At 33.3% G+C, this 21,778-nt stretch overlaps 2 protein-coding genes and 1 long non-coding RNA gene across 11 annotated transcripts in view; 1 reads left to right on the top strand and 2 right to left on the bottom strand.

The window, feature by feature from the left end:
- LOC129572849 (gamma-1-syntrophin) overlaps positions 1–9,993 on the bottom strand; it is a gene marked incomplete in the record, with an annotated part of 89,889 nt that extends 79,896 nt beyond the window's left edge. Inside the window, 1 exon segment of one of the 7 annotated variants that reach the window (XM_055452955.1) lies at positions 9,906–9,993. Coding sequence is in view for 4 of the 7 variants with exons in the window: in XM_055452957.1 (XP_055308932.1) it covers positions 5,046–5,087 (42 nt within the window). 7 annotated transcript variants of the gene reach the window in all.
- Positions 5,622–15,661, top strand: LOC129572851 (uncharacterized). Of its 3 annotated transcripts, XR_008688517.1 has the most exons (4): positions 5,622–6,073; positions 6,168–7,908; positions 8,026–8,360; positions 8,432–15,661. It is a non-coding gene; the product is annotated as an uncharacterized LOC129572851 (long non-coding RNA). The 3 variants fall into 3 exon arrangements; XR_008688518.1 differs by having other exon boundaries at positions 8,123–15,661; XR_008688516.1 differs by having other exon boundaries at positions 8,026–15,661.
- Positions 15,088–18,387, bottom strand: LOC129572848 (peroxisomal leader peptide-processing protease). Its single transcript, XM_055452950.1, has 5 exons — positions 17,326–18,387; positions 15,952–17,234; positions 15,770–15,877; positions 15,459–15,610; positions 15,088–15,369 (listed from the first exon to the last, which is right to left on the bottom strand). The coding sequence occupies exons 2-5, from the start codon at positions 17,229–17,231 to the stop codon at positions 15,281–15,283; spliced, it is 1,629 nt and encodes a 542-aa protein (XP_055308925.1). The 5' UTR covers positions 17,232–17,234; positions 17,326–18,387; the 3' UTR covers positions 15,088–15,280.
- Positions 18,388–21,778: the final 3,391 nt, after the last annotated feature.

Here is a 21,778-nt window from a genome sequence, read left to right as displayed (position 1 = left end):
ACCAGAGCGTGTTATGAGCTGATGTCAGCAGCACTAACTAACGTCAGTTGCTTATATCAGCTGCTGACGAGTATGCGTTGCGTTGTTTTAACGCATTTGCAGCGCAAAATTCATATTCCTTTAGTGAAAGGGAAACGTTTAATTATCGATAGACATTCAATTTTTGAATTGGTCGTTATCTCTTATCAGTTACGCCAAAAATGATGAGAAAAAATGTCGCCTCGGGCATTGTTCGCCCCAGGGACAGACAAAGCGTTAACAATAAATCCCACTTATTTGAAAAAAATCCTCAATATTTTGATGACATTCTTCAGGAAATCAAACAATCAAATTTGGTCTCTACAGTGCAAATGCTCAATCGGCAACTACAAAATGATTTACCAACACACACTGGGCACACCAGCATCAAAACTATGAGCCGTTAACGTTCTTCTATACGAATGTGCCCCATATATGAATGTTTTGGAGCGAAAATGTAATTCAGAAAAGTTGAACGGAAAAATGTCGATGATGAATGAGCGGAAAAGGGATAGCTATATAGTATACTGTATAGTAAACTATAGCGAACTATATAGCTATCCCTTTTCATTCGACATTTTTCCGCTCAACTTTTCTGTATTACATTTGTGCTCCAAACCATTCATATACATGTGGGCATGTATGTGGGCAAATTACTATACACAGCACATATGCATTTTTTGGTTGGAAATCTCTCGGAAAAGCGCTACTATGGAAAATCGGAAAATCGGGGAAGATTCAGACCAGTCTTTATCGATCGGGCGGAACATTTGATGTGAAGTAGTGACCCAAAGGGCGATTTTCCAGCGAAAAAATCATCCCATACTTCGTTTTCATTCGGTTTGCAACACAGCAGTGACGCGCGTGGTATAATTTTGAACTATTTTTATGACTTGTCAAATACTTCAGCATTCCAGTTTTACCACGCAAAAATTCACCACCTACTTATTCATTTGTTCTGAGTAATAATTATCTCATATTTAATAATTTATTCTTTTGTTGCAATAAATACAAGCATTTTTCAGAACTAAAAATGAGACACATTTTTTTAAAATCAGAAAGACATTTTACGTATAAAAACTGGAAATTTCATATAAGGCCTGTAGACACATTTTCTTAGTTGAAGAAATTCACTGAACAGTGTAAATAATACAAAAAATCGGAGCGCGTAAATCACTGACATCAACTTACAATTGAATTTCACAATATTTTTTGACTATTGCAATAACTACTTGACCAATACTTAATCATTCTTCCTATTTGTAGACATGAGTTTCTAATGAGAATACTGAAGCAGGCCTCTATTCTTCATACTGATTAACTGATAGCTCTTTTCACCTCAGAGTTTATGGTGAAAAGTAATTATTAATTCTGCTGTATCTGTCATTGCATTTATTCGTACAGATTTACGGACAATAACATATTATTAACTATACTTAATAACATAATAATAACGGCGGTATGTTTGGTCCAACATAACATAATAATAACGGCCGATATGTTATCAACATATCGACATATTATCTTAATAACGATAAAAAAAATCGCAAAAAAAAGTTTCATGTAAAAAACAGACGAAATGTTTCATACAAAAATCATGTCAAATTTTGCCAGACACATTTTTTTCAACATTTTTTCGTCTTTTTCAGACAATAAATTGACATGTTTTTTACATGAAACTTTTTTTTGCGATTTTGTTGGTCGTTATTAAGATAATATGTTATTATCATGTCAAATCTTAATAACGTTATTAGGATAAAAAAAATTCCAACATAACATAATAATAAATATGTCGGGCAATAACATATTAACCTTAGAACCGTGAATCGGGCACTGAGTGCCCAAGACCAACTTTAAACACTTATATGTTTATCATTTTTCATCATAAAAGATTTACACAAAGATGGTTCGATTTGTTGAACATTTGACTACATGAATTGCGCTAACATACTCACATACGCATACTACGTCATCACATATGTGCATAAGCATGTGTGATGCGCTATCCGTGAATCGGGTGCCTGAGTGCCCAAAGTGCATTTTTGTATAAAAACCAGAGTGTAATAAGAGATAAAAGATTTGTGTTCTGAGCAAAGTTATAGAGCATGTCAAGTACTACAATATTTGTACAAATTCAATTCCATTATCTCTTATCAGTTCCGCGAAATATGCAAAAACGCGGAAGACGCGTATTTTTTGTATCCAATTTTTTAATGGACTGATAAGAGATAAAAGATATCTGTCCTCAGCAAAGTTGTAGAACTGGTTGAGGTCTACAACATCCCCGAAGACTTTAACTTGTTATCTCTTATCAGTTACGCGAAAAATGATAACATAAAAATCGCGTTTTTCGCGGTTTTCCGCATAATTGATAAGAGATAAGGAGATAAAATCTTCAAAAATATTGTAGAACTTGTCCCGCTCTACAATTTTGTCCCAGACAGATATCTCTTATCTCTTATCAGTTGCGCAAAATACGCGAAAAACCGCAATGACCGCGGAAAATACGGGTTTTTTACTTGTCATTTTTCGCGTAACTGATAAGAGATAACAACTTGGTGTCTTCGGGAATGTTGTAGAACTCAACCTGTTCTACAACTTTGCTCAAGACAAATATCTCTTATCTCTTATCAGTTCTGTAAAAAATGATATGGAAAATCTCGCGTTTTTCGCGTTTATGGCGGTTTTTCGCGGAACTGATAAGAGATAACGGAAGTGTTTGCAAGAATATTTTAGTACTTGACATGCTCTATAACTTTGCTCAAGACACAAATCGTTTATCTCTTATCAACTCTAGTTTTCATACAAAAATGCACTTGGGGCACTCAGGCACCGGTTTCACGAACAACGTTATAAAATCGAAGGTCCTGCATCTAAGCGTCTGACAGCTCACTTCTAGCGCTACGAGACAAGTGTCAAAAGTTGTGACACAGATCGTTCAATGTATTATTGAATCTTTTTTATATTTGTTAATAAAGTAGACAAAAAAATAAAAACGTCACGAATGTGCAAAATTGATTTTTGTGAGAGCGTAGCACGTGATAAGCATCAATTTTATAAGTGAAAAATGTTTCTTTCATTACAGAACATTGTTGATGCGTTCAATTTGTCGCGTTCATGAAAGCGTCTAACGACGTAAAGAATTGAAATGAACTTCACTAAATAGGCTCATCGCAAATTCGTGTTTTACTTTGTTTTGTTAGTGTGGTGCAGGGGTTGTGTATAAAATAGGTTTCACGGTTTGAAGGTTAATAACATATCGAAAATGTAAATCTGTATTTATTCGTTGGCGCTAGTATAACGTCACAAACCTTTCACGGTTTTCTCGACTTTGTAAGGATTTTTGTTGATGCAATTGGGGTATGAATCATCCATTACTGAGATAAATAAAAAAAAAACTGGTCGACATTTCTGAATTTTTTCATTGTGTCAACCCCCGAAATGAAATGCAGACAAAAAAAATAGATATTCAAATATGAGACAACGCATTTTTTTTACTATTTCGCGCAGTTCTTGAGGTTCATAGCCGTTTTATTTCAAAAAAGTTCGGCTCGTTCCGCTCGCAATAATATATTTGCAAATTTTCATTGCAAAGGGTGTAATAAATAACAGGAATTATAGTCTTTGTCCATATACCTTTCTCGACATATTGGAAGATTAGTTACTCAAAATACGTATTTGAAGCTATAAAGGTAAATAGCGGCTCAAAATATTTCAATGAGGAAGGAAAGTGTGTCGATGCATTTATTTGTGTCTGTAGACAAGCACGTTATGATTCCTCACTGATAGGGTGGGTCATTTTTTTGAATTTTAAAGAGGTCACTTGGTAAAAGTTCCTCGATCGAACCCTGATTTCAACACAATTGACAAAAATGTAGTTTCCTATGACGACAGTTTGTTGACTTCAAGAGGCGTGGAGACCGTTTCCTGCCATTTTTCTATGAAGCCACGGAATTCTGTATGCGTGAAGGCTAGCACAAAATCACATAATATTTTCGTTTACAGCGCCTACATTCCACCAAACTTTCAGAATCTTATTTTTTCGTCAGAAAAACTGGAACTCATGAAAATTTGAAGCCAACCGAATGTGATTTGAGGATACCTCGCATACAAATTTTCTCATTTTTGCCAATGACTAACATTTCTTCACATTCAGCATACTGTTAATTTTTGTTTTTGATTACGACACATATGTAAATATATCATCATTACTGATGCGATAAGAAGGATATTTACACTAGATAGAATGAGTTTTGAAAATCCAATCGGAATTTTTTTTAAATTTCGTCTCCCAATTTGAAAATTTCAATTTCGACCCCACTGGTCGCTAGCTTATCTAGAACTATATTAAATTAACACTTAAAAACGAAATATCTGGCTGGGTCCGGATGTCGGTAGTACCGACTCGGTACGAGGGTTAATAAATATTTCGAACATTCACCGTGAATATTTTCTTCGGCTGAGTTTATAACTAAAAATCGGTCATACGTACAAAATTTGACAATTTCTACAAAATATCAAGCAAAATGATTTTTTTTATCTTGACTATTTCATGTCTTTGACAATCTAGACAAAAAGATTTTAATATTTATGTAAAATAATTTTAAGATTTGGAAAAAGTTCTGTCAGTTGGGATTTTTCAATGAGGGTAGTGTTGGCTATTGTGATCTTTCTCCATGTGTTTTCTATGGTGTTCAATTTATTGGATATTAAAGCTTACAATTCAATCGTGCAGAAATTTTCATTTCGCGCATATAGTGCGATCCAGTTAAAAACTGGTTTTCACATCTTATATGGCCTTTATAGCTACTACAGGTTTTTGTTCTTTTCTCGCTATTGGGTATAATTTCGATTATTAGAACAAGTTTTTCTGATTCAATCATTGTATGTTAAAGCCAATTTCATACGCAGCTTTGATAATTAGTTTAAAAAATTGTATTCAGATGATCAACCAAATCAGTAAGAACACGAAAAAATAAACTATCACATCATTCAATATTCTTCGTAAACATTTTTTCTACACTTACACGTGAAGAATTATTCCGAGCGTTGTTTATTACGTTATACATACAGTTGTTTGCTGTTGTATGTGCTATTTACAAAGACTAAATTTGTTTGTTTATTTACTCGTATATTTTGTTCTCTACCTTTTGGCACATATGAGCGAACATCAAACACGTTTACTTGCTATTATATATTTTGCCTATTCATAGTGTGAGTTGCTTTCAGAATTTCCTGTGTAGTGTCTGAAAAAATTCACCTAATACGTTTGATAGGTTCCATCGTCAACAAGAAGAACTATACCATCAAACAGTGCAGAACTACATATGTTTATTTTAATTTGGTTTGGCTATTTCTTTTCACAAATACTCTGAAAAGCGCTTAAGATGGAAGAAAATATAGCTACACATGTATGTATATTTTCAAGTTTTCAGCTTATTCATGCTACAGTGATACACACAAGTATCGACTTTTTACACAAATAATTCACAAACACAAATCGCACTCAATGCTAAAAAAATACAGTCATATCGTCAACATCGCACACATGAACAGCCATACTAGTATGGGTTCGAATCGGTTAAAGTAGGGAATTTGCCGCTATAAATATTATAACATTTAGTAAATAAGGTGAATTGTATTAGTCTTTTAGCTTTGGAACGAAAGCAAGCCAATCATATCCGCGGCAAACAATCGCGCTGCTACTCAAAAGCAATCGTTCAACTTAGTCAAAGATTTTTTTTCAATTTTTGAAGTGACGAAGACAAAATACAATAAAAAAAATTGTAGAATAAACTTTTTTGTGCAAAAATTCAAACAGGTTGAAGCAAAGGCAGGAAACAATGTTGGTTTTTACTGTAATTTGTACATTGCTTAAAATGAAAGAGCAAAACAATGAATATTTAGATTACTTTAGTGACAATGAAATGATCGAAGTGTCAATGAAAATATTCAACGCCAATTGTGTTGATTACACATAATTATTAAATTTCTTAAATTAAGAAATGAAGTTTATTCACAAAATGTCGATCCAGGCAAAGTACCATGTGGAAAAGTGAGTGCTAAAAAGCGAGTTAAATTTTGGAATAACAAATTCAAATCAATATTTAGGTTTGTCATTTTACTTAAATGTTATGACTTTTTAACAGATATGGACATTATTGTCGATCTCAATATTTCTAACTATTCCCGGCACCGGTAAACATAAGTCTACCATAGATGAACTCTTTGATGTTTGTTCATTATTACTGGCATGAAAAAAAATTCGGGATTTAATTTTGCCTGACACCGGACACCTGACACGATTTTGATTAAGAGGTTTGAAAGAGAAAAATTGAGAAATATTTCTCGGTCATTTTGTTAAGCAGCCTATTTAATATTGATTTCATTAAAAAAATTGACTTCTTCAATATTCCGTTACTATCAATTTCAATTAATATACAGGGGTCGTACAATTTTATTGAAATTTCTTATATTTGTGATATGTTAAAAGTAAAATTGTAAGTTAAATGTCACTATGAATAGAGAATAATACGAGTGATCAATAAGAGACAATATTCATTCAATAAATTTTCACATGATTCATCATATAATACACATATGTATATGTTTGGAGCGAATTTAATTTAAACGATAATTCATTCATTGTAATTTATTATTATAACACAATAAAAGTAAAGTGCCAAAATCAAGCGTTCTTTGTTGCTTTTTTTCAAACGAAGATTTCAGATTTAATTTTAATAATCATGTGTAGGTCATTGTATTTTGCATTGCAGAACCATGGATTTATTCGATATTCTTAAGACAAGATAGAATTTTTTACACAAAAAAATTTAGTGGCGTACGTGATACGCGGCAGAATTTTTCAGCGCCGATATTCAGATCAATATAATTAATCATGATTGCCAACGGGACTTATAATACAACAACTTATTGGCAACTGATAACGACACAAAGAAGTGGCAAAAGTTGTGAAACTGGAAAATGATACACGCAACTTGAAAAACGACTCAACTTAAAACAGAACACTACTCCTCAAGAGAGTTTATTTACGCGGCCTGCATGTACCCATTTTAATTTTGATAATTCATAATATAAATATAAATATATTCTATCATGGAACTCTTGAAATTGATATACAGTTATTTAGCTTCCGAAATCGTTCCAATTTCACAATTTAAGTTTTTGCTAAATATGAAATATTGCCAATTATTGAGGCAGTGGCTTTAATTAATAATTAATACATCGTTTCGGTGGCATTTATATAGGGAAAAAACTTAACCAAAGATTAATCTATACGATAACGAGCATCTTCATTTCATGTAAACCAGTTTACTTTGTCATACGTTTCGTGAGAACGTATGTGTGCGCTTGAAAAATATATAATACGTATATGGGCTGTTTCTGTTTCATTTTGAGTATAGTTTTTTTTATTTCTTAGTGACACATTTTCTCAAAGCTTCGATTTTGTTTCACTTCATTTCTGAACAGCTGACTGTTTTTGAAATGCCAAGCAAGAAAAAACAAGTAATCTATTCATGTTGCTATTAATATGATATCAACGAATCGATTTTCACAGGTAGAACAAAAATAAGTTTGGATTTTTTCTTAGTGTTTCATGTGAACCTAGATTTCAAACCATAAGAACTTTTAATGTAACATTATTACTTGACAATTTCGACGCTACGTTGCTGAACAGCTGACTCTATTCAAAATGTCAAAAAAGAGAATGCGGCCATTCAGTTTGTCTTGCTAAGATATCAACAACTTGATTGACATAGTGTATGGTAGAGTAAAATATGGATATTTGCTTTTGGATAACCGATCGTTCGTAAATTTCATCATTCGGCAAAGCTCAAACGTGACAGAACACAAGTGAGAGCGAATTTGGTAAGGCGTGTTTTGAATACATCAACATTTTCTTCAAGTTTAGGTTACATTTATCTGTATTTGTGTGTTTTCAAGTGGTTTTTGTCGAAATCATCATTTATATCATTTTTTCAACAGCGTAAATAATTCACAATGAGGAAGTCCGAAAATTCAGCATTGTCACTGAAGACAAAAACATTGCCACAACTATTTGTTTTCTTTTATTAATTTGCAGAAAATTGCAACTATTCTGCTACTGAAGAATACTATGAAAAAGTGTACCAAACGAATCTCATCCCAAGAAAAGAAGATGGACTTAAGCAAGCAATTTCCCGACAAAAGGTGCCATTGGAATCAAATTTTTGAATTAAAATAGTCAATAATATATTTGTCTGTGCGGAAACAAAGCGCCAGACTCATAAGAAATTCATGCAGCTACTATCATGAAATAGGAACGGTCTTGAAAATAAATGGTCTGACTCTTAGGTCATATTCTGTAATAATAAACAAACGTTTATGAAATTTTCTCTCCATCAATTGTTAGAGTCACCACCGCATTAAAATACTACGATGGAATAAATGCATCGACAAGTTAGTCAAACTGTATGAATCGACGAAAACGATCTAGAAAAAAAACCGACATTTCGAAGAATTATCAGTCTTTTTGAATAATTTGGACGATTTGATGCGAGAACCCGAAGTCATCATATCAAATGTGTCAAAATCTACATGATTATAAAACGTTACGCTGAGAAGTCAACGGTTCATGTCATTTAGGAGAATTTACGAAGATATTAAAGACGTAGCGCATCCAAATCAAGGAAATGTAGGCTCTTGAAATTATGTGAAATGTAGGCCACGATGCTAAAGTCCAGAATATTAAAATCTGTAATCTGCAAAAGCAGTGTTCGAGCCTAACTAGAGCCATTGATTGAACTTTTTAATTTTTCGAATACTTATGAAAAAAATTCAAAAAAGGTACTTTTATATGGGGTTTTCGCCTATGTTGTTATTTTTTTCTCGAAAAAACGGAGGTTTTGTAACAACGGAAAAAACACATTTACCACATTTTGAAAGATAGGGTTCATGGTTCATTAACCCGAAGAACAAATATGTTCCGTTCTGAATAGTCCTAACTTTTCTTTAAAGTAATGGAAAATGATTTCAAAAACAGCACAACAACAATGTTTAAGTAGCTTTCAGTCCATGAATATAATTTATATTTATTTTTTGATTTGTGAACTAGATTAATTGCTTCTGTGTGATTTTTTTCATTTTTATATTTATATCATGTCAAGTTTTTGTTACTACCCATTTTGCGCATAAAAACACTTTTTGTGGCATTTTAGAATTTTTAATTTTTCTCATTTCAAATTTCCAAAAGCTGTGGTATACGGTGACCAATTTCTAGTTGGTTTTTCAAGGATATATATGTTTCAACGATACCGCACCCTATTTAGTGCAAAATATGTCATTTCTCTTTTTTTCACTCGAATCGTTTGACTAATACCTTAATGTTTTATATTCCTTCAGCTCGAACTATTCGACAATTCGACAATTCGACAATCAATTTTCGAAACAATAAATTGCACTACTTTTTACTTTCATAACTTATTTGAATTTATTTTCATTCCGACATTATTAAAGTCAATTATTTCATAAAATTATTTTAAAATAGATTCGATGCGATGGCCTCAAACTTTTTAATCAACAATGTATACACACAAAATGGTTTTCGTTCACGTATCTCTCTTGGCATACACAATATTTTTGGTACAGATTCTTTCACACGATTAACCTACTTTTCATGTATTCGCGAATGCACCATCATACACTGTTAGCACACAAGGAATTTTGATAGTTTCATGCGAACGTCGATTTTAGAAGCAATTTAAAGGCCAATCAGGTCCATATCCATTTCGATGATAGTTTATTGAATCCCACAGAAAATATGTATGCGGTGTTGGTCAAATTTCAACGTTCTGAGCTAACAAATTCTTTTTAATATCTCCTACTACCTTTTTGCAAATTTTCGAACATCATTTTATGTGTACATAAGCAATGTTTACATCATCTATAGCAAAAGCGAGTAGAGGACGAATATAACCACAGTCAGCGTATTACGATATGTCCGTCTCTCATCATCTCGTATCTTACATTTGTACCAAACGAACAAATCCATTTGTGCGCATTGAATTTTTCCATGCTGTTCGACTTTTGGTATTTTGCAAGCTATTTTGTGAAAAAGTACGAGAGTGAGTGAAGAGAAATGGATATTTCAATGCGCATGTTTGTTTTTTGACAAAAGAATTTCCAATTTGGAAATAGTATAATTTTCCAATTCCATCAAACTGGAATATGTGAGTTTAAAAACGTTAATAATACTGTTTGAAATTGTTTTTTATTTATTTTTATCTTCATTAAAGAAACAAAAACTACCACATTTTATATATTTTATAGTATAAATGGTATTTAGCTTTTAATTTATGAAATGGTTTTTTTAATTGCATTTTTTATTTTTTTTGTTTGTTGTCTTATCTGCATCGGAATCATTTTCAGTATGCATCGGCTTAATATTGAGAAAGATTTGCTTTATTTTAAATTATTTTTTGAAAAGGAAAGAAAAGAACAGCGATTCGAATTCATGTTGCCTTTATCTTTTTGGGGTATGAAGTCCTCTTACTATGATGATTTTAGATATTTAATACCCGACATTCACTTAGTTGTAAAGATCATCATCTCCATCGGCTTGTCGATCTGCTTGACCACTGTTACCAGAGTTCGAATTCCCTTGTGACGAACTGCCCGAAGGTGGAGCACCAGCAATACCACCAGTTGGAAAACGGAAATTCGTTCCGAAGCCACGAGATTGTTGCAAGGTTTGAGCAAACATTTCGTATTTGCGGATATCGTTGTCACTGACAGACCGACGTGCAAATTTCATAGCTTCCTCGAAATGTGCACGTGTGATTTCTGGAACCGGATCGTCTTCGTCCATCTATTATTTAGCAAGAAGTCGTAATTTATTTATATGTGGCACGTTTTGAATTATTGACTGAATTAAGGATTTTGAATCTACTCACATCCATAGCTGACTGTTGATTTTCTGCCCGTTCGCGCTCTCGTTTGATATCAGCTTCAATCGCATGTCTGATAGCCAATTTACATGCGCGTTGACAGATTTCGGTTAAATCTGCTCCGGAGAAGCCTTGTGTAACCTTTGCAATGTATGTTAAATCAACTTCTTTGGCCAACGGACTCTTACGAAGATTTGCCTTTAAGATTGCTTCACGCGATTTTTCATCAGGCAATGGAATATAAATAAGTTGATCCAAACGTCCTGGACGCAAGATTGCCGAATCGATAATGTCTGAAAATGAAAGAATAGAAACATATTGAAGTAAATAAAAGTCAAAAAAGCCAAAAAAAACTATTTTTTTTTGCAAAAATGCTACAGCCAATTTGTGGGAGCAAATAAATAACTAAATAATTCGTACCCGGTCGATTCGTGGCTCCGATAATGAACACATTTTTCTTTGCGCCCATGCCATCCATTTCAGTTAAAATCTGATTGATCACACGATCAGCAGCACCGCCAGCATCACCAACATTTCCACCTCGTGATTTAGCAATGCTATCCAATTCGTCGAAGAATAGTACACATGGGGATGCTGATCGAGCCTTATCGAAAATGTCCCGCACATTAGCTTCAGATTCACCAAACCACATGGTCAGCAATTCGGGTCCCTTAACCGAAATGAAATTTGCTTGGCATTCGTTTGCAATTGCCTTAGCTAACAATGTTTTACCACAACCTAATGAAACGCAAAAGAATTAATTTTGAAATTAAATTTTAAATTACATCATAATATAATCTTTTACCTGGTGGCCCATAGAATAAGACGCCGCGTGATGGCTGCATGCCAAATTTCAAGAACTTATCTGGATGCTCAACTGGATATTGAACCAGTTCTTGCAATTCTTTTTTGACACTTTCCAAGCCACCAATGTCAGTCCAACTTACATTAGGCACCTCAACAACCGTTTCTCGCAATGCTGATGGCGAGGACTTTGTCATTGCGTAACGGAAGTTATCCATAGTAACAGCCAATGAATTTAATACCTCGGCATCAATTTGATCGTCTTCAAGATCAATTAAATCCATTTTTTCACGAATTTGCTGTAAAGCTGCTTCTGAACAAAGTGATGCCAAATCAGCTCCAACATGGCCATGTGATTCAGCTGCGATTTGTTCTAAATCGACGTCATCGGCTAAGCGCATGTTTTTCGAATGGATTCTTAGCACCTCCAATCGGCCAGTGGCATCTGGTATACCAATGTCAATTTCGCGGTCGAACCGTCCAAAGCGACGAAGTGCTGGATCAATTGAATTTGGTCGATTTGTTGCTGCCATAACAATGACGTGTGAGCTCTTCTTCATTCCGTCCATCAAAGTTAATAGTTGCGACACAATACGACGCTCCACTTCTCCGTGTGTCTTTTCACGTTTTGGTGCTATAGCATCTAGTTCATCGATGAAAATAATAGCCGGTGAATTTTTTTCGGCTTCCTCGAAAGCTTTCCGTAAATTCGATTCAGATTCACCAGCCAATTTGGACATGATTTCAGGACCATTGATCAAAAAGAAAAATGCGCCGGTTTCATTAGCCACGGCACGAGCAATCAATGTTTTACCTGAAAAATGAATAGATAGAAATAAATTGTGGACTATGTTAAAGGATTCAAAGGCAATTAATGATAGAATTTTGATGAAAGTAAATACCAAGTACCTGTTCCTGGTGGACCGTACATTAAAATTCCACGTGGTGGTTTCACACCGATCGCCTTAAACAGCGAAGGATGTCTCAGTGGAAGTTCAACCATTTCTTTGATCTGAGCCAATTGTTTACGACAACCACCAATGTCATCGTAGCCTACTGCATTCAAAGCTTCTTCTTCCTCTTCACGTTTGATTGGATCGCCTTCGCAATGTAAAACTGTTTCCGGGGCTACAATACAATATGGTGATGGATCAGTACCTACCACCTTAAATTCGACGGCTCGCATTCCACCGCGCACTAAGAAAGTATCATCTTTGTGAATGGGACGATATGCTTCAAGGAAGTAGGGTTTCAAATACACCTCAAACACATTCCTAATTCAAATAATATAATAGCTTATTTGGGAACGTTCGCTAAATTTATTCAAATCTATACTAACCCAGTTAAACCTTCGACAGTGTCATCGATAGGCAAAATGTGCACTCGACTGCCATATTTGACATCTGGACATGATTGAATCGAAACAACATCACCCAGACGAACGCGTAAATTGTTACGCACGACGCGATTCATACGAATCTTCTCATCCGGACAGTTGTCGTCGGAAAGAACAATACAAACGGTTTCCTTGCGCCGTTTTCCCTTCAGTAGAACAGTATCGCCTCGGAACAAACGGAGCTCATCCATTTTCGCCTGTGACAATGATACCACTGAATTGTCATCATTAACTGCTTCCTCAACCAATAAACGGTTTGGGCGATCTTTACGCTTCAAAATTGCGGTTGCCAAATCATCACTGTGAAAATGCAATCAAAATGAAACAAATAAATACACATAAAAGCGATGTAATTTTTTTCAGAAGAGAATAGAAAAAAAAACAGATCAGATAAGGAAGCTTGACTTATTTAACCTCACATTTTATGCATGACCGACAAAATTCATTAAAAACATGATATAACATAAAATATTTTAGACAATAAAAAGAAAAAGTGCGAGATAAGTTCAATAGTTTATCTTTGACTTTTGTAACACTTTTTGTCGTTGTAATATAGTTAAATTTCGATAAGAAGACTTTTTACACAGGAAAATATTTTGTGTATAACAATCACAAGCAAAAAATTGTTGAACGAAAAAGTTCAGATTTATTTGTCTAAAGCCGTCGTAGGAGTTCTTTTACCGGTTTCAATAAATGTTTGTGTAATTTAATTCAATTCTGTATTTAGGAAAGGATGCTGCTTTTTGTTTGGTTTTGTTTAATATACCTCTTATGATCAACCATATTTGTTAAAGTTTTTGTTCGAAATTTAATGAGAAAAAAATCGAATGAATGAGAACTTGTAAATATGTTGTTTCAAATGAAAAAGCAAAACTTTAGTGAAATCGAATGATGATGACCTGAACTAACTAACAATGTACACTCAGCAAAGCTAAAAGTGGAGTTATTCCGGCCTTTATTGTCAGATGACAAAACATTCAGAACATGTACTAAAATGATTCAGCAATCGGCAGCGACAATATTATGCCATTACTTTTCAAATGATGCAGCTTTACACAAACTATTTCATCCATAAATTTCAAAAGGAAACTTTTCCACATAATGGAAAATGGAATTCGATCTATATAATAATTACTATTTATATTTCATTTGTGGATAAAATATTTTTAAAAAAATTATGGGCAATATGCAACAAAGCATTTTTTGTATAAATAATTATTTCAACACCATTGTTGCGTTTCAAATTGCGTTTGTATCGGGGATTAGAACAAATCAACTAAAATCTCTCTACTCATTACCCTTTATGATCAGCCATTTTCGTCTCAAAGATTATCTTAAATTGTAGATGACTTTAATGAAAAATTATGTTTTAATATTTATTTAATTTTATTTTTTATGTTTGATGGATATTTCAAATGAAACTTTATTCGAAAAGGAGTTTATAATTTATACACTGTATTTCAATAAAAATTATATCGCTAAATAACGAACTGCAAATATATCCAATAAACTTGTCTTCGGAACTGAACTGTAATGAACGCTCAACGATGACAATCCAAAATTCATATTCTCATGAATGACATTTAGTATGATAGCCTTTGGTATTGCCGTATTGAACTAACACGTAGTCACTCTACTGGCGGTGTACTAAAGTAATGGCCGGTTTACAATTTGTGGTTAGCTGAAAACTTTCCAAAAAAATACGTGCATAGTATAAGATATTACTAGATTAATTGCTTCTGTGGAATTTATTTCATCTTCATATCATGTCAAATTTTTAGTATTACCCGTTTTCTGCATTTATTTATTTATGTGAAAAATAAAATAAGTAATACCAAATTTACTTATTTTACAAAGAAAAGTAGGTACTATTTTAGGACCAAACATAGATTGTATAAAAACACTTTTTACGAAAAAGAAATATTTTAAAAGCTTTAATTTTTCTTTATTTAAAATTAACAAATATTTTGAGACATAATAACTAATTTTATATGATTTTTTTACAAATGATAATAACAAAAAAATGATCACATTATTTTAATCTAGTCTTTTAGTCTTTTCAGGTAACTGTAGCTCTCGATGCTCTTGCCACTTTTTTATTGCTCCTCGCTTATTTTTACAGTTTGCATAGTATTTTTGGTGTTTCTAGGGCCCAAACGCTTTTCACTTCTTTATTTGCCACTAAGTTTTGTAAGTGTCTTTCATCTGGAGATATAGAAAATGGAAATTCAGTTTATCAATAATACTAATCAGAAATATCAAAATATCTTATTCATCAATAAAAATATACATACCCTTTGATTTTCCATATTGTTGGAGAATTGGAAAAATTTCATAAACTGGTACTGACATATTAATGTTAGGATAAATCAGCTGATAAGCATCATCTTTTGAATTCGATACGGTGATACCGATCAAATGACCATCATCTGTGAACATTGGCCCACTGTGAACATTATTTAAATAAAAATAAACCAATTTTATATTATTGTATAAATTAAATTCGTTTCAAGCATAAACAAAAACATATACATATGCTTTAATGGTAATTATGTACATGTACAGGAACTTCGTTATAGTTTCCCTAGTTATTAAATAGACCTACCCACTTTGCCCACTTTGCACACTAGCATCGCTGAATATCACACCTTTAGAAATCTTTGTTATTCGACCTTCAAAAATGCTTGGAAAAAAGTCGTGTACTTTGCCCAAACTGGTAAAGAAGAGAGTAAAAAATTAGTTTACATTATTCGTTGTGTGGCTGACATCAATAAAATCGTTACTAACCTGGTGAAATGTGGAAAGCCTGATGAGTACACCGTTTGGCCAATTTTCGTAGGTATTGTATAACACTTTGTGAAATACAGTTCGGGAACATTTGGTGGCGCTTCTAAAATCGCTATATCAAAAGCTTGGTCAAAGTGTGGATTTTTGAAAATAATTTTGCTTTCAAAATGACCAAACTTCCAAGTGCAACGTACATTCCCATCATGATTCTCCAATACATGAGCACAAGTGATGATCATTCGAACTTCATTGATTTGGACAAAACAACCACTGCCCCAGCTGTCTGCACTTTGTATCAACACGATGAAATTTTCAAACTTGTATGAATCTTTGCTAACACAATTCGAAGCTTTACAATTCACTTTTGTGTTATTTATATATTTGACGTTGTTGCAGCTGTTATATTCGTTTTCAATATTAATTGAAGTTAATTTGCTTTGTTCAACAAATTCGGCCATAATTTCATTGAATTTAGCTACTAGTGTTAAAGTCGCATTTTCGCTGTTCCAATCAAAAGTGGTACTGACCACGATTCCAATTAAATCTTTATCCTTGTTATAAACGGCCCCTCCTTCACATCCATTGACTAAAGGCATTGATGCAACCATCAAGCATTTGTTGTCACCAAAAATATTCGCAATCCGACCCACATTAATGGTATTTAAAAAACACTCATTCCCAAATGGAGTGGAAATCGATTCAATATTTTCAAGCTTACGAATAACATTCATAGGAAGTTTTTCACAATGGTGCTGTGGTCCTTTTTTGAAAACACTTTTCGTTATATCATTGAATATTACCAGAGATGAACTGTTATCACCTAGATTCGCTTCATCTTTTACTCTCATTTTAAATATTATGAAGCTTGACAGAAGAAGTTTATGCAAATTATTGCTCTCATTGTTTGCTGATGTACGTGCAACGAAATTACGTAAAATGTCGTTGAATGAATTCCAAATGTTACGACACTTAAATATCTTTGAAATTGTCGCGTCTGATTTATACAGGACATCATTGTGCTCATAAACGATTTTATAATTATACTTGGCCAAGCAATGATAACGTTGACTTGCGTTTGAGTCAATAATCCGGTTAAATTTCAAGTCTTTTAGGATATCAAAATCAGCAGAAGTATTGACTTCATTTCGAATGTTTTCGAATGAATTGAGTAGCAGTGATGCCGGTGCTAAGCAATACTGATCACTAAAAATAACGCATGACTTCCGAAATAGAGGATCACTTTCTCCGTAAATAATTCCATGATGCAAATTTTGATTCATTGGCTACAATCAATAGAGAAAGATGGTTATTTTTTTCCTCCCAAAATTGACGCAATATTGGTGAAAATTTCATTAAAAAGATTCAGAGACTTACGTTCTATGAAATAATATTAAATATAAAAAAAACTAAATCAATTTCAAAAATGTTTTTAATCAACAAATTACTCGTATATAGAATCTTCAATTTGAGTTATAATTAATGCCTTTACAAAATGTGAATGACGATTTTCTATAGTCGATAATCTATATATATATGGCACCAATACAATTCCAGAATGCCTTTACAGAAATATGACACTAATACACGGTAATAGAGTACATATACTTTGTCTAGATTAATACTGAACGTGCTTTCTTCCATGTATTTGACATTTTATTCGCACAATTGTGATAACGTACATAATCGTATTGTTCGTACATAAACCGTGCGGTACATTTATCACATTGTATTCGTTTGGAATGTTTTGTAGCTTTTTTCTAGCTTAATATTTGTAGCAGGTAGCAGTGATTATTTAAATTGTTGGATTATGAAGTTTCCATACTTGATAACAAACTTTACAAAGAATTTATGTCTTTTTATATTCTTTTAAAGGGAAAAATGTTTTTTTCGAGCATTCAATCAACAATTACGATTTTTGTTCTTGTAAATTGGCATCAATAACAAAAAATAATGACTTCCATAATGAAAGTTTTCGCTTCATGTCACATTTCTTGTTTTCAAATTGAAGTCACGGTGTTATCATTAATACTAAAGTTTTTTCCTCTCAAAATCTATTTATATATTTTTAGTTATTCATCTTTCCTTCATGATGTTATGAAAGTCATATGCTCAGTTTATAATCGTAAACACCAGTGAAAAAACACAAAAAATGACCACACGCGTATTGCAGTTAACAAGTACTCCCATGTTGCGTTAAATATTCTATTGATTTACTTGTATACGGCTGTGTATATATTTATGTGGGGATGCGACGGAATAATCGTAATCAGAAGTCACCAAGCGACTACCCACTTGGTGACTACGGAATTGCGACAGATAGACCAAACGTGATCGATGTGGACGACCAAACAAACATCGATGTGGTCGACGCTGACCCGATAACAAAGAGGTCATAATTATAATATAATCACCCAACAACACAAGTGCTAGCAATTTCCACAAAATCCGTTTGATAGACCATACGTTTGACTTGCCACCTAGTTTTGCTTAATCTTGTGTGTTGTTTGTGTCGTTCGTATTTTTTTACAGCATTTTCAATCTTTGAAGGATGAAAAATAGTGGAATTGATAAGAATTAATTATGACAAGAGATGGCAGGGCGTATCGTATGATGACGGGCACTGGGGGGATTTCTGGATTTACCCCCCACCTGGAGTTGGTAACGTCTGGATTTCTAGATTCGACTGGTCGTGACCCCGTCCCCTAAATTGATTACGATGGTATTATAATGGTCGTAAACCTCCCCCCTAGGATTGAATTATTGACTCGCATTGCACACACGAATTGATTGTTTTTTTTTTGGAAAAAAGCATGATTTATGAGTACGACAGGTCTCTTTCGCTCTCTCTATCGCATCGCATTAATTAAACAAATTCAATGATAACATTTGTATTTTGTTTTGAGAACGTGTGTCATTCGTTAGAATCATAATCAATGCACAAATTTGATTGAAAGCTTACAAAATGCCTGCTATATATAGCGATAACCGAATCATTTTTCTCTGCAGGAAAATGAATATTTAAATGAATGTTTCTCAATTGGGGTATAGCATAAACCTTCCAGGTCGCCTGAATATATCCGGGTTCGACCTGGTTTTCATGACAAACCCCGTCTGATTCCTTGAAGAAAAAACACGAATTTTTTCCGGATTTTTTTCCAAAGAAATAACCCGGATTTGCAAGTGAAAATTTAGAGGCTCATCGCCGAGTTTCGCTCAGACCGGATCGCTATGAATCTGTAAGTAAAATATTTGTTACCATAAAATATTCAATACTAGCAGGCTCGTCTTCGATTGTAGGTCGCTTCGCAGCTCTTATAAATTGAATATTCGCATGTCTGTATCACCATCGAGACAAAATAAGATTTCCAATTATTATTAAAGATAATAGGTTCAAGCCAGAAATAAAATGGATTTCGCATTTTTACGGAGAAAAAATTTAACAATTTGATTTGAATTTTTAGCATTTTCTTTGTTGACGATTATTTTATGCATCATTGCAATGTGCATTGTGCAGTCTGTCCTGTATTTTAATAAGTCTTTATAAAATATATGAAAAACTATCCCTGCGTGTTCACAAAATATAAACAAATCAGTCTTAGTATTTTCGGGGGCCCTGAAGCACATTTTTTCTCAACAATAACACAAAACTCGACAAGCCTTATTAACAAACTTTATCAGTTCAAGAATGGATTAATGCTGAATTTGGAAGATAATTTTAAGTCAGTTCAATAGAGTCAGTCAAAAACTATGAGCAAAAAACATGCACATATCTTTTTATGACGACCTATTTGATAGCATTTTTAAAATATTGCCATGAACAATTTGATACAAAATTTAAGGCTGCAGTCACACTAGGAAACATTCTACTGGAAACAAATTTTCGTAAATGTATGGAAAAAAAGTGTTTGTTTTCAGCATCTTTTTTTTCCATACATTTGCGAAAATTTGTTTTCATGTTTCCAGTAAAATGTTTTTAGTGTGACCGCACCCTAACGATGCATTGACTTTGTTAAAAGAATTGAACAATTTTGATATTGAAAAGAGGTGAGAACTCGTTTGTTAATTTTTTACTGAAATCTCAAGGGTTTTTGAAGTGTTTGGAGCCCCTGAAATTGCGTGTCCCTGAAGCAGCTGCTCCAGGCTATAAATCAAATCAAAATGTTAAATTTTTTCTCCGTAAAAATGCGAAATCCATTTTATTTCTGGCTTGAACCTATTATCTTTAATAATAATTGGAAGTTTTATTTTGTCTCGATGGTGATACAGACATGCGAATATTCAATTTATGAGAACTGCGAAGCAACCTACAATCGAAGACGAGGCTGCTAGTATTGAATATTTTATGGTAACAAATATTTTACTTACAGATTTATAGCGAACCGATCTGGACGAAATCCGGTGATGAGCCTCTAAATTTTAAAACGGCACTGATAACTAATTAAATTATTCATGGTTTTCAGCTAGGGATATATAAATTTAAAAAAGTGACAAACAATCTTCACATACAGACACATACGAACATTCAATTTCATATATGAATGGGTGAGGGCAAAAGTGAGACTTTGATTCACAGCATATTTAAACGAAACAAAAATGAATGATTATTTTTAACCCTCGGAAGGATCCAGCCAGACCTTTTTCGTTTTCAATCGTTAATTTAACATATTTCTAATTAAGCTAGCGACTTGAGCTTCGAGTTACCTGATGCCTAAAAATTCATTGGCTATCGATTTAGAAAAAGAAGCATAAAAAAGGTCCTTAAAAAGGATGATATAAGGATATATAAAAACTACGTCTTCGAACGGACTCCTCGGGTGTGGCTGCCCCCTAATATATTTACATGCATTTGTAAGTGATATCTGTCTTAAGCAACGTTGTAGAGCAGATGAAGTACTACAATTTTTATGAAGACACCATCTCCATATCTCTTATCAGTTTCGCGAAAGTTTCACCTGCTCTACAACTTTGCTGAAGACCGATATCGTTTATGGTTTATCAGTTCCGTGAAAAATGAGATGGCATGCATCACTTATTTCCATACAAATGATTCTAGCACTTCAATTTCTTTGCGTTGTGGTGAAATTCAGCACAAAACATAAGTAAAAAACTTCATAAATGCACATTAAAAAGGAAGTACTGGAGTCTGGTTGAAATTTCGACAAATTTGTATTCTAGGCCATCAAACTAGTGTCTCAATTCCCTTTAGTGAAGTATAACATCAATTAAAAATTTATAAAAACGAAGCATGCGATTTTTTTAAAAATTAAATGTAACATCAACACGAAAAAAAATTTCGAAAAGGAACATCGATCCACATTTTTTCAAAGTGAATCAAGGAAAAAAATATATTGAAATGTAACACGCAGTATTGCACTTTGAAAAAATTCTCTTTCGATGTTACAAATTAAAGAAAATCATTCAGTATTCCCATATTAAATATTAAACTCTCCTGGAGCCAAATAAGTTGTTGAAAACATCAAGGATCGGATGGCTGATTTGAATTCTACATTTTTTCTACAATTTTATGGAACCTAACAACAATAGAGGAAGATTCAGTTTGTGGAAATTTTAATTTGTGGCCAAGATCTTCAATATATCACTTCTTTGATAAATTGATTGATGACTTTTACAGTCATTAAGGCCGCAACTACAATGTTAACGCTTCCACTGGCCTTTCATTTTGGATATTTAGGTTAGGCTTTTTCGAACCGTTCACATTTCGGCTTCCTACTTATTTCCATGTGTTGGTTAGGTTATTTTGTGTTAAAATGTTTATAGACCAAATACTTATTCCAATCAAGAAAGACTACTACTATAATTATCATCA

This window comes from Sitodiplosis mosellana, unplaced genomic scaffold (assembly GCF_009176505.1).
Source record: "Sitodiplosis mosellana isolate CC-2019 unplaced genomic scaffold, AAFC_SMos_1.0 Smas_scaffold_5613, whole genome shotgun sequence".
Lineage (NCBI taxonomy): Eukaryota > Metazoa > Arthropoda > Insecta > Diptera > Cecidomyiidae > Sitodiplosis > Sitodiplosis mosellana.
This window is presented reverse-complemented; position numbering and strand designations above follow the sequence as displayed.